General features: G+C 35.7%; 1 protein-coding gene across 4 annotated transcripts in view; it reads right to left on the bottom strand.

The window, feature by feature from the left end:
* Positions 1–13,540, bottom strand: part of GRAMD1C (GRAM domain containing 1C) — an 86,962-nt gene that overhangs the window by 4,750 nt on the left and 68,672 nt on the right. For all 4 annotated transcript variants that reach the window (XM_072723537.1, XM_072723553.1, XM_072723548.1 and 1 more), the window contains 7 exons: positions 10,284–10,402; positions 8,352–8,494; positions 7,478–7,581; positions 5,968–6,144; positions 4,817–4,874; positions 2,772–2,882; positions 2,453–2,558 (listed from right to left, as the gene is read on the bottom strand). In XM_072723537.1, coding sequence (XP_072579638.1) covers positions 2,453–2,558; positions 2,772–2,882; positions 4,817–4,874; positions 5,968–6,144; positions 7,478–7,581; positions 8,352–8,494; positions 10,284–10,402 — 818 coding nt within the window. The remainder of the gene's footprint in view (positions 1–2,452; positions 2,559–2,771; positions 2,883–4,816; positions 4,875–5,967; positions 6,145–7,477; positions 7,582–8,351; positions 8,495–10,283; positions 10,403–13,540) is intronic.

Raw genomic sequence — 13,540 nt, 5'->3', positions numbered from 1 at the left:
GCCACCCAGGGGCCCCCCTAGCCAAACTATTAACCAAGGGAAAGGACAGAATAAAAACTTTTCACACTAATGAAGTCTTAAAATATTTACCTCCATGCTTTCTTTCTCAGAAAGCTACTAGAGGATATGCTCCATTAAAAGAAAGGAGTAAACCAAGAAAGCAGAAGACATGCTGGATATAGGAAACAGATGAGGTACTCCACAGGAGAGACCAGGACAAGAGCTGTACACCTGCAGAGAGGGTCCCTGGTCCTGACTAGAGTCAGTCAGAAGGCTCCACTCTGAATACCTGAGGTGAATGAAGGTTAGGAGAGAAGACTTAGATGACAGAGCTTTAGGAGATGAGATACTTATAAATAGTATAATAATCAACTATCATAAGATAATTCCAGGGATAAGAAAATACACAGAAAAGAAAAGGTAGTCATGGTTTATTCCATGGCTCAGCTCAGGATAGCAAACTTAGTCAAAATAAAGCAAACACTGGACATTGATCTAACCAAAATTATAACTTCCTTGGGAGGATAGGGTAATCAGAAAAGAAGACAAGAAAAGATGAAAGAAAAGAAAACCGTTGTCTTCCATAATAGGAGGTCAAAAGATTATATGTAAAACTGAAAAATCAAGAAATATCAATACATGCTTGTTGTTTATAAATGGGGTAAACACAAAAAAGAAACTAAAAGAATTAAGGATTGTTGTGTTTGCCAAAGTATATGGTAGGACTGCTGTTTTTCTGAACAAACCTTATAAAAAAGTTAACCATGTGAAGGTGTGACTTTGGTGAATACCAAACCTTAAAAAAGTGAATGGGCTATAAAGGATAAACTAGGGATAGCCACAGCAGACAACTCTGAAAGAGCCAGGCTGTGAAAGTGAGCAGAGAGAGACAGGCAGACAGAAGAGGATATGGACAGCGGGCATGGCCATGTGCAGAGAGGAAAGATCCAGCTGAATGAGGGAGATGGAAAATAGGATGTTGGAGGGTGATGGAGGAAGTCTCCCACCAACACATGCTGGGCTCTCCTCACAGGCAGAACAAAGCTCTGACAGGCACAGACAAGAGGACAGGGTGCAGCAATCAGAAGATCTGCAGAGGGAGAGGAAAACTCTTTTCTCCTTGAGGCAGAGTTATCAGTTGAAAGTTGGGGAAATAGGAGGCAAAAAAGGGAAAGTGCAAATAAGACCCACTCTTGGTAAGCGCAGGGGGGAGAACGTCACCAGGAGCTGTAGATAATGTGCATCTGGAGAATGCCTAGCTGAAGGTGTCACCTTGAATGCCCCACATGATACCCTGAGAAATGCTGAATAACTGGATCTTCTAAAAAACAAATCAATGTATAGAAGAAAAGGATGGAAGGAAACAAAGTATTAACAGTGACTGTCTGAATGTCTCTTCTACCACTCTCTAGTTTTCAATCTTGAAAAGTACACAGATAACGTATTATAATGGAAATAGTAATCTTTCTTTTTCAAAGGGGATCCTAAATGTTGGTTCATGGAACTGAGCAGCACTTATTGATGACACTGTGTTCAACAGATAAATGTCTATAGCAAAACATCAAAATAATCTGCATGTTCATTCTTCAATGGAGAACTAGTAAAATCGTTAATTATAGCACATTTATATAGTTGAATTCTATGCAGTTGTTAAAAGAGGAGGAAGTGCTTTATATGCTAATATGGAAGCATCTCCAAAATACATGGTTAATAGATAAAAACAAAATAATCAATAGTATATCTACAAACTCTATAAAAGAGTTAATATTAAGCATAAATTTTTATACAGAAGTATCGGTAAAAAGAATGAGGTAGATATATACAGTTGATCTTTGAACAACATGGGTTTGAATGTCATGGGACCACTTATACACAGATTTTTTACAGGACAACACTGTAATGTGTTTTCTCTATGATTTTCTTAATAATATTGTCTTTCTCTAGCTATAAAAATATGTAATACATATAATATACAAAATATGTGTTAATCACCTATGTTACCAGTAAGGCTTCTAGTCAACAGTAGGCTATCAAGTTGTTAAGTTTCTGGGGAGTCAAAAGTTACATGCAATTTTCGACCGTACAAGAGTCAGCCCCCCTAATTCCACCATTACTTAAGAGTCAAATGTACATGCTGATAAGGAAACATCTTCAATATATATTACAAATTATAAAATTAAGGTGTACAACAGTGTATATAGTATGCTTCCATTTTGAAAAAAAATACAAGTGACTGTACACATAAATTCTGTATTCTGCATAATACAGAAACTCTAGGGTAATTGCCTGTAGGAGGGGGGTTTCTTCAAATAATGAAATAGGGTAATTGCCTCTAGGAGGGGGGTTTCTTCAAATAATATATTTACTATAGTAAATATTTGCACACAGCCAAAGGAGCAACTGGTTCACAGTGCCATGAAAACACTAAGTACTATGGTACAGAGTTGCCTACCTGTTCAAGCATCATGACTGAGTCTCGGAGTACTCCTTTTAAACGACGGGCCTGATCTCTTTTCTTCTGAATATTTTCCACTCCTGACACCATATCAGAGGCTAAACTGAAAAAATAAATCTTAAAAATCAGGAGGACAGCTTCTACTCTTTCATTTACAGAAATCATCTGTGTCCTATAAATTTGCAAACAGAACAAAAAATTAAACAAAAAAGTTTGTGACTACAAAACAGCAGATCCAAATCTCTGAACTAGAATTAAGTTTTCTGCAACAAAAGAATTATTGAAATAATAATAGGTTGGGGGAAAACAGACTTACTGTAAAGATTTCTCTTCTTGGAGGTGGAGACGGTAAAAGGACTGAGCAGCATATTCTATCTTTGACAGCTTCAGAAACAGCGTCACATTCAACAGAACTAGCAACAGCAAACTAGGGCAAAGCATACCTGGTTAATCCATTCCTTAAGCACTGCTCATGTAGACTATACAGGTAAAAACTCTAAAACTGTATGTTGCCTAGTTTCCAATTATTGTTATATTATTTAAATCAGCTATCCCTACCTTATTGTATGAAACAACCACTTTTAGGAATTAAGTGGACAGTGAGGAAAAAGTTGAAAAGTAATTAGAGTCACAATAAAGTCCTCAAACAAAACAGATTGGGATTGTTCCTAATATCTCTCCTTTCTGCGAGGAATCCTGCCAGTGCTGATGTGTGACCACCAGCTTAGAAATCTACCAAGTAAGCTTTTGAGATCTATTTTTGGGTGCCTCTGGCTTAAGCCATATACACTCATAATGCTGCACTTCTAAAAAGGAAATGAAAATCAATATGGACTTGATCTTATGTAGATGAACATCCACCTTACTCCCACTGAAAACCAAATTTTTACATTACTATTCAGCAAAAATTTCTTTTAGTTCAACTTAGATAAAGGAAGTATCAAATCCCAAATAGATATGAATAGTATCATATATAAAATGTTACATGCTAAATGAACTGCTCATTGGTTCTCATAGCAGTCTTTCAATTGAATGGATATACTTCTTATGACACATATATATGCAAATATATAGGTGGCATCATATCTCTCTTATTTTTTCTGTTAAAATATTAGCTTGCCCTTAAAAATATATAGTATTCATCTTAACCTACTCAGAAGAGGATTTTTTTAAAAAATGAAAACTAAGGAGCAAGAAAATCAAATCTATGAAATTATTGTGATGCTGAAATAGTATACAGACCAACATTTCAACATCTGACTATAAATTTTCTGCATGGTAATACAAAAGATCACTGATAATATTTCATATTCAAAACTGTCATAGCAAACCAACTTAAGCAGAATATAAAAACCTTTTATAAAACTCAAAGGTATATCAAACATTTTCTGGGCACCTGGGTGGCTCAGGGGTTGAGCATCTGCCTTCAACTTAGGTCATGATCCCAGAGTCCCAGGATCAAGTCCCACATTGGGCTCCCTGCATGGAGCCTGCTTCTCCCTCTGCCTATGTCTCTGCCTCTCTCTGTGTGTCTCTCATGAATAAATAAATAAAAATCTTTAAAAAAATTTTTTTTCTACATTCAGAAATCTACAATTAGAAAAAGCAGCTGATAAAAGAACTTCATTCCAGAAAATATTCACCAAGAGTATATCCCCAGTCAGAACCAATTCAATTAAATCTAATAGACTACCTCAATACTCAGATACAGTCATGTAGATAACAGTCGCCTACATATGATTGCCTGCATTGATTCCTATAGAATACTCCGAGATTCTTAATCTCTGCCCAAGGCCTACTGACTCAATATCTGGGACTGGGGTGTAGATATCTGCATTTTAGGAAATTAACCATAAAAGGTAAGGATCATTAGTCTAACCAAATAGAGCAAAACAGCACTACTGGGATTTCACCCACTTGCATATATAAATACTCTCTTTAAATTTATAGAACTTCCAATAAAAACTTATGATGGTAGAAATAAGTCAGATTAATTCCGCCATATAGGGGTGCCTGGGTGGTTCGGTGGGTTAAGCGTCCGATGCTTGATCTCACCTTAGTTCTTGATCTCAGGGTCACGAGTTCAAGCCCTGCATTGGGCTCCATGTGTGGATTAATTAGCTAATTAATTAAAAAACGTTTATTGAATGTGTACTTGGGTATTTCCTCAAATCTATTAATTCTCCTGAAAATCAAAAACTATCAGACTGAAGCATTTAAAATTAATGTTTTTGCAGACCAAAATTGGTCAAATATTGGCAATTTCTGTACAATAACATACAAATGCATCCAATCCTTTTGGAAACTATTAAAAGATAAATGAAGACACAACCAAAATAAGCACTCAAAACAAATACTTACAAAATACTCATCACCACAATAAGGGCAAAGTTACAGTTTTCCATTTCCTTTTTCTTTCCTGCAGATCACAACACACAAAAATCTCTATTGGAACAGGACTGTGATTAACACTGGCTAAGATTTAATTTCATTTGAAAAGAACTGGAAAAGAAATTTTTTAACATGATTTGTAAAGACAACTTGATGTAGGGTAAATTCCCAGCCTCCTTTTTTGATTTCTAATGTCTTGACTAATTTGAAAAAAATCTACAAAAAGAAAATCTACACGAGTCCTACAAATTTGGTCTATGTTACAGATTAATTTACTCTAAAATAAGCAATTCAATACATCATGTATGATCTCTAGCTAAGTTCCATCTCTGCAAATAATATTTGAGCTGGGTTTATGTACATTGTTTGCATTACAATCCTCACCTGTTCTCTTTTGCTCAAATTTATAAATTCCAAAGCTAAAGTGTTATTAAGCTAAAGTAGCAGATACATAGTCACACTAAGATATAAGCCTTAAAAGAGGATTTGATAATGTAGAAGGGTGAGAAGTATAACAGTTTTATAGTTCCGAGAGGGAGGGAATAACAATAGAGGCAAGATGTCTTCAAAATTGAGAGTGAGGATAATAAAAGTCAAATTCTATCTTTGCAATTTGCTGGGCTGGACCTGAGAGTACATAAAAGTTAAAGCATATAATCAGTTTAGTACTTTCAAGGGTAGAAACAAAATGTCTGTAAAGACTAGGAAATTCATGAGTGAATCATCCAGCAGCAAGGGACAGTGGTTGGGACTGGGGACTTGGGAAGCACATGCTCTGTCTGATGGAGCAGCTACTACTAAGCTCCAACTGATTGTTGCTGTGAAGGGATTTGAGTCCAGAGCTGTCAGATCTGAGTTTTTATATCAAAATGTCCAATTTTTAAAATATCACGTGGGCCCAGTAAAATACATTAGATGGCCGTATGCCTGCCATTTTTACAACTGATTCTTTACACTTATTCATTAGTTATTTTTAAGGAACGCAGAGTTTGATAAACATGATCAGAAAAGGAGAGGAAAAAGGGAGACCTCCTAACTGACATGTCAATAAATATAACCCATAGTCTACTTCATGTAAGTAAACTAAAATCTTCCATCTCTGTTTACCAGGTAACAGCTACCTGAAACATCCCCTTTGGCATCTAAGCCCACATCTCCAGAAGAACGCTGAGAAGAAAGTTTAGGAACTGTCTCTGCTGTTCGGTTGAATGTTCGCCTTCTCCTTCGCAAGCTGCTAAGTTTTCCAGTGTCCTCAATAGACTGATTTAACATAGATTCTTCCATTAACAAGTCTGATTCTAAGAAGGAAAAAAAAAATCTTTAGATAGTAGAGAAACCTTGACTATCTATAAGATACGGGGGTGGGGGGGTGTTTTGTTGTTTGTTTTTTAAGCCAAGCCTTGGTACCCTTCTTTATTACTTAGGTCCTCATGGCCTAGATTCAAACTTACTCTTAATAAAAAGTTTTGGAAGGTAAAGTGATCCTACAATGAACCTTCACTATTCTAGGAAGAATGATCTGTATTAATAAATGATGGGATCATCAGAGCAAATTCACCATGTGCTATATTAAATATTAACATAATGATTTCAGTTTTGGAAACAACAGGCTACCCACTTACATTGGATCATTAGAAAGATTTCCAAGATAGATTGTGGTACTTGATTGTCAACATCAAAGGAAGAAGTAGCATATAATAGTTCTAGTTTTCAATAAGGGTTTGCAAAAAAGAAATACTGCTAAGGAAAATCTGCAAACAACCTAAAAACCTCATTTTTGTCATTTGTTTCAACCTTTCCTTCACCAGATTTTTTATTAGAAGCTCATTATCCAGCAGCCAAACTAATTTCTGAATTTCATTTTCTTTGTTCCTGATTAGGAGTTTAATAATGAGTAGCCAAGAAAGAAGAGCAAGGAAAATAATCAACAAATTAAATGATGAAGACTTAATTTACCCTGAACTGAATGACTGACCCCTAGCTTTTCTTTAACCAGAATTAAATTCATGTATGTATATATTTTTTCCTCATGTTTTATTTTAAGAAATATGCAAAAAAGAACAACTATATCACTTCTCCAGTCTAGTACCCACCACCACCAAATCCATAGATGTACATGATACCTACCATTGCTAAGTGTGCCTGCATAAACCCAAGGAAGCTGCATTCATAAGGATTGCGGTGGGGGAAGGGCACCAAGGAACACTAGGGCGTATTTGTGATGAAGTTACAGTCTCTCATGGCAGTCAGCTTCCTTGGCTCCTTGAAGAGGCTGTGATAGGCCCTTACTGTGTGATCTTAGACAAGCCACTTAACCTCTCTTTCTCTTTCAATATTTATTCTTTATTAAAATGGAAAAAAAATACCAGTACCTACCTCATAGGATTGTAAGGGGCTGACATTTATAAAACACACAGAACATGTCTGGCACATAATAAACATAATACAAGTGTTTGTTAGACGAATGAAAATGAAAAGTTTTCAAATTCCAAGTAGGGAATAGTTGGAACCACTTCAGTGGGAGTCAATCCAATATCGTCTACTAGTTCCAGCTATTAACCCAAATGGACAATCAGTTTTGTTAATAAATACTATCTTTACCAAAATAGATACATCAAGAAATTTACAAACCAAGCTGTTTGAAATAGTCCTCCAATGAACTCCAGGAATTCTTTTCAATTAGAGATTTGATAATGGCCCATGGTTGCTTTCTATATTTCAAATCTGTGGAAACTCTAATAAAATAAAGAGGAAAGAATGTTTATTTAAAGGAAAGAATTTAGTTCTGTTAACATTGCAATTCAGTGTAAGATTATGTTGAATGGAAAGCCAAAAAGACCCAAAGTCATTAAGATTATAAAAGAAAATCTGTTCACTGATTATGACTTCTTTAAAAATTACTATATGCTGCTAATAACTTCATGAGATTTTCCTTCTAAGTACTTGGTATTTTATTCATTTCTTTCTCTAGCCCTAAATTTTCTTTACTTAAGTAGCAATAAAAGCTCAAAATAAATTCTAAATTTTCTAAATGCCTTGTACAAAAAATCTCTAGTAGTCACAAATTAGGTGAAAGTAACTACAATAGCTAAGACCAGGCAAAGCACATGGTGGCCCGTCACTATCTTTGATTCAGCAACATTTCTTATTTCCCATTGCAGCCATGTGCTCACCATGTGTTTCTCAAGAACTCACAGCCGCCTTGGCTTTAAACAGGGTCCTGTTACTAGTTCTGGCCACTGGACTGTGAACACAGTTCTACAACTCTCCCTGTGGGAACAGGAATGACACAGGAGTGACTGTGTAGCTCCAGGATGTCAAAGCACTCATCAGCACGCGACCTTGAGGATGAGTAGCACCCATCCCTCTACTGACCACTAGTGGACGTGTAATTTGAGCAAGGAATAAAGCTTGGTTGTGTAAGGCTACAAAGATTTTAGGATTGATATGTTCCAGAATATAATCTCAGCTAGCCTGACTAAAACACTCATTTACAATAGCTCACCTCAGCCGGCATTTCTGTTTTGAGGATCGGATGATATGGTATCTGTTTAAGGTATAGAAGTAATCATGGTAGGGAACATCATGTGTCACTACTTCTGAATCTACCAGATAAAATTGTGCTTCTCGACTTTCTTTATACAGTGTCTGCCAAAATAAGATTAGAAAAATTTTTGCATGTATAAGTTTAATATATTAAATTCCTTGCCAATTTAGAATATATACAAATTAGAATTCCTTCTCAAAAATAAAAGACATGAAAAGCCTACATACAGACCAGAAGAGCCTCTCTGTTGGCTGTGCTATCTATGAATTGAGAAGATGTGACCTCAGAAATAGTGTTTGCTGTTTCTCTGTCATTTCATTGTACAATTATTTTTTTTCTTTCTTTTAGGTTTGAGGAAGAGAGAGGAACCGTATAGTCTCTTGTGTATGTTATTTAGTTTATAAAGAATGTTAAATGTTCCTGATAGGGGAACAATTCAAAATTCATTTGAACGAAACAAAGATCCACTCCAAAATTCTTAAAAATGTAACAATCTCCCTTCACCAAAAAAGTGAAGGAAGAGGACAACCAAAGAAAACACTGCTTTCCCTAAACAAGATTTGGAGTGGCTGCTGGCCATTCCTTCCTCATTTTAACCATACCTTGTCAAGCGTATCTAAGACTCCAATATAAAAATACCAATCTTTTCTTAAATGTTTGAAAATCTTTTGGAAAAAAAATTAATTCCTTTTTAACACTGGATGAAAGCCACAAGAACATAACTAGTTCAGATATTAAGATATTTTCTAACTACTTGCAGAACAGATACACTATACTTCAACACAATTTGGTCAAACACAAACTCCACTATAAAGGCAGCACCACACTGGCCACTGAGCAGAGCACTGAATATCCTATAATCTCTTCCCGTACGTTACTGTAGCCCTCTAGTTATGTGGCCCTAACTCTTGATATGATCCTGTATATCAGATCCCAAAGTAGTGTTTTTAAACCATTTCTCATGAAAAAGTTCAAACATACACAAGAGTAGTAATGAAGTATAATGAATCCTCAAAAACTCATCAGCCAGCTTCAACATTAACCCTTGCCCAGTCCTGCTTCATCTGTACCCTATCCCCACATTCCCTCCCTCCACCATGATGCTCTGCGTGGCTAGATTACTTTTAAAGGATACCCCAGACATCAGTATAATTTTATTCACAAATATGCCAGTGTATCTCTTTATAATTTCTTCATTGTGTCTCTTTATTTTTTTTTTAATTTTTTTTTATTTATTTATGATAGTCACACAGAGAGAGAGAGAGAGGCAGAGACACAGGCAGAGGGAGAAGCAGGCTCCATGCACCGGGAGCCCGACGTGGGATTCGATCCCGGGTCTCCAGGATCGCGCCCTGGGCCAAAGGCAGGCGCCAAACCGCTGCGCCACCCAGGGATCCCATTGTGTCTCTTTAAAAGATACTCTTTTCTTGGGACGCCTGGGTAGCTCAGCAGTACCTTTGGCTCAGGGCGTGATCCTGGAGTCCTGGGATTGAGTCCTGCATCGGGCTCCCTGCATAGAGCCTGCTTCTCCCTCTGCCTGTGTCTCTGCCTCTTTCTGTGTCTCTCATAAATAAATAAATAAAATCTTAAAAAAAAAATACTCTTTTCTTTAAAATATAAATATAATACAAAATAATACCGTAGTTACATGTAAAAATTAATTCCTTAAATCTTATAACTATCTTTTGAGTTTGCTTCTTTAAATTAGGATTGGGTTGATTTGGTTGATATGTCTCTTAAGTCTCTTTTTAATCTGACAGTCTCTCCTCTCTTCTAAAAAATTTTTTTGCCACTTATTTCTGAAAATTGTCTTGTAAGCTGGTGTGTGTGACAAGCATCTTCTCTCTTCTCACACATGATTATTTAGGAATAGTGACACAGTAGACATACCTGCTTTTCAGTGGCAGCAGTGCACTTTCCAGTAAGTGGATTATTAAGGACTATAGTGTAGGTCATGGTTCTCAGTTGATCACCTCCAGGTTCTACTTTCCAAGGGGTGGACACGACATCTAATCACAGCAAATATAAAAAGAGAGTTGGTTCTAAAAATCTGAAAAGTATGATTTAAAATGTAATCAGAAGTAGATTTTTTTAACAAATATAATTAACATACAGTGTTATATTAGTTTCAAGTATACCATATAATGATTCAACAAGTCTATGCTTTGCCCATGACAAATGTACTCTTAATCCCCTTCATGTATTTCACACACACACACCCCACCTTCCCTCTGGCAACCATCAGCTTGTTCTCTGTATTTGGGTCTGGTTTATTGTCTCTTTTGTTCTTTGTTTTTTCTTTTGTTTTCTTAAATTCTGCATATGAGTGAAATTATATGGTATTCGTTTTTCTCTGTCTCACTTCACTTTGCATTATATCCCGCAGGTCCATCCATGTTGTTGGAAATGGCAAATTTTCATTCCTTTTTTAAGGCTGGGTAATATTCCATCACATATATTTCTACACACATACATACCACATCTTCTTCATCCATTCATCTATTGATGGACACCTGGGTGGCTTCCATATCTTTGCTATTGTAAATAATGCTGCAGTAAACACAGGGGTGCATATATCTTTTTGACTTACTGATTTCATTTTATTTGGGTAAATATCCAGTAATGGAATTACTGGATCATATGGTAATTCTATTTTTAATTTTTTTCAGGAACATCCATACTGTTTTCCACAGTGACTACACTAATTTGCATTCCTACCAACAGCGTACAACGGTTCCTTTTTCTCCACATCTTTGCCAACACTTGTTATTTCTTGTGTTTTTCATTCTAGCCATTCTGACAAGTGTGAGGTAATATCTCACTGTGCTTTTAATTTTCATTTCCCTGATGATTAATGGAAAGTAGTTTTTAATTATTTAAATTTTTATTTTTGGCCAGTCCTAACTTCGTTATGACTATATTATCATTTCAACATTAAAGGAAAATAAAATTAAATGTGAGGCACTATTCTTGTATGTGACATATTCCCCAACTTTGATCCATTTACTTCTAAATTATTGTCTATTAATACGCTTTTTTTCCTTTTCTTTAGAAGAGAAAATTAAGAGGTGTTTCATCTGTAGTCTTCATTTTGAAGTCCCCTGTACCTATGAAAAGAAGTAATGGCACCTGCCTTACCAAACACAAACAGAACAACACTTTAACATTCCCATCATTGAGGACAAAACCTTGAAAGACATTTGCCATTATGCAAAAATAAGACCTTGATCCCAACTTGTGGAAAAATCATGTTAATAAGAAATTATGTAATGAGAAAATATGTAATGTTAATGGCTTATTTGTCAAAATCTTTAATCAAGGAGGGGGCTGTGGAATATAAATAACTATGTAATATTTCTATATTAAGAAAGCTGTAAGAAAATCTCTTTGTATTTATGGCAACATCTTGATTAAAATTCTCTCTTATTGGGGCACCTGGGTGGCTCAGTGGTTGAGTGTCTGCCTTCAGCTCAGGTCATGATCTCAGGATCCTGGAATCAAGTCCCACATCAGGCTCCCTGCATAGAGCCTACTTCTCCCTCTGCCTATTTCTCTGCCTCTCTCTCTCTCTCCGTGTTTCTCATGAATAAATAAATAAAATCTTTTTAAAAAATCTCTCTTATTTGCTTAATAATAACACAATGAGGGGCATCTGGAGGTCTCAGGTCATGACCTCAGAGATTGTCCAGCTTCAGGCTCTCTGCTCAGCAGGAAGTTTGGTTCTCCTTAGCCCTTTTCCTCTGCCCTTCACCTCTACCCCTCCCCCACCTTATGCTCTCGCGCTCTCTCTCTCTCTCTCAAAGAAATAAAATCTTAAAAAAAAATAACACAGTGAGTAAAAATATACATTGAGCAGAAATACATTTTTAGAACATAGCAGCATACAGTGAAGATCATTTAAGAAGCCAAAGACTAGGAATATATAGGTAACAGCATAGTGAACTCTTTTCAAAGATCTGACTAAATCACCAAATTCTGTTAGCACTCATGAATTTAAGCAATTAGTATGCTTGACTACTGTTTGTCAACATCTAAAATATAGAAGTCTTTAACCCATTACCCATCATTTAAAAAATGAAGCAAGCCTTTGATACAGCCAATTTTACTCAACTTCTTTCATACAGGTAGGCCTCGAGATTTTTTGAGGGACTCCAAAGCTGCCTTTTGAGTATCTGGAAAAAATCTTTAAACTAAACTAAAAAGGCAGAATCATGGAATCTACCATACATAATTTTTTAATATATTATTTATGATCGCTACACCCAACATGGGGCTTGAACTCATGACCCCAAGATCAAGAGTTGCATGCTTTTCTGAGCCAGCCAGGCATCCCTACCATATATAATTTGCTCTAAAAAATAATTTAGTTAGTTGTACATGAAAGAAGATACAAAATTTATTCTGAAATTACTTTTCAAAAAATTATTTTGGTCCTATGTCAGTCTGTTTCAGAAAAATATACAAATAATCCATTGTTATTAGTAATATAAAATATTAGTAATAATATAATATTAGTAACATAATTTTAAGATATCATCAAATTCTGCTTTTAAAATTTCATATGGGATGCTTGGGTGGCTCAGTGGTTGAGCATCTGCCTTTAGCTCAGAGCATGATCCCGGGGTTCTGGGATCGAGTCCCACATTGGGCTTCCTGCATGAAACTTGCCTTTCTCTCTCTCTCTCTGTATCTTTCATGAATAAATAAACAAAACCTTAAAAAAAAAAAAAACCTTCATACTATTCAACAAAGCAACTATTGAGGATAAAAGTATGTCTTCCAGTTATATTGTCACCAATGTCACCAACAAGCCTACTGAACATCATGTACCAAAACATCATATAATTAACAATATTTTGGAAAAGCCAAGACCCCCAATATCTAAGTAAAGCTCATCATGATAGGAAAAATGAGGGATGAAATTATAAGAAAAATGGCAACAATATACAAAGGACACATGCACCATTTTTATATTGAGTTAAAGTAATAAAAAGCAGGAATTGCACAATACTTTATGAATCCTCTGATGTAATAAAGTTTTTAAATTGGTGAGTCTTCACACCCATCAGAATGGCTGTTACTATTACTGAAAATAACAAGTGCTGGCAACGATGTGGAGAAATTGGAAACTTTATGCATTGCTGGAT

The sequence above is a fragment of the Vulpes vulpes genome, chromosome 1, assembly GCF_048418805.1.
Source record: "Vulpes vulpes isolate BD-2025 chromosome 1, VulVul3, whole genome shotgun sequence".
NCBI classification, from domain to species: Eukaryota; Metazoa; Chordata; class Mammalia; order Carnivora; family Canidae; genus Vulpes; species Vulpes vulpes.
Note: the sequence above shows the minus strand (reverse complement) of the source record. Positions and strands in the feature narration are given on the sequence as shown.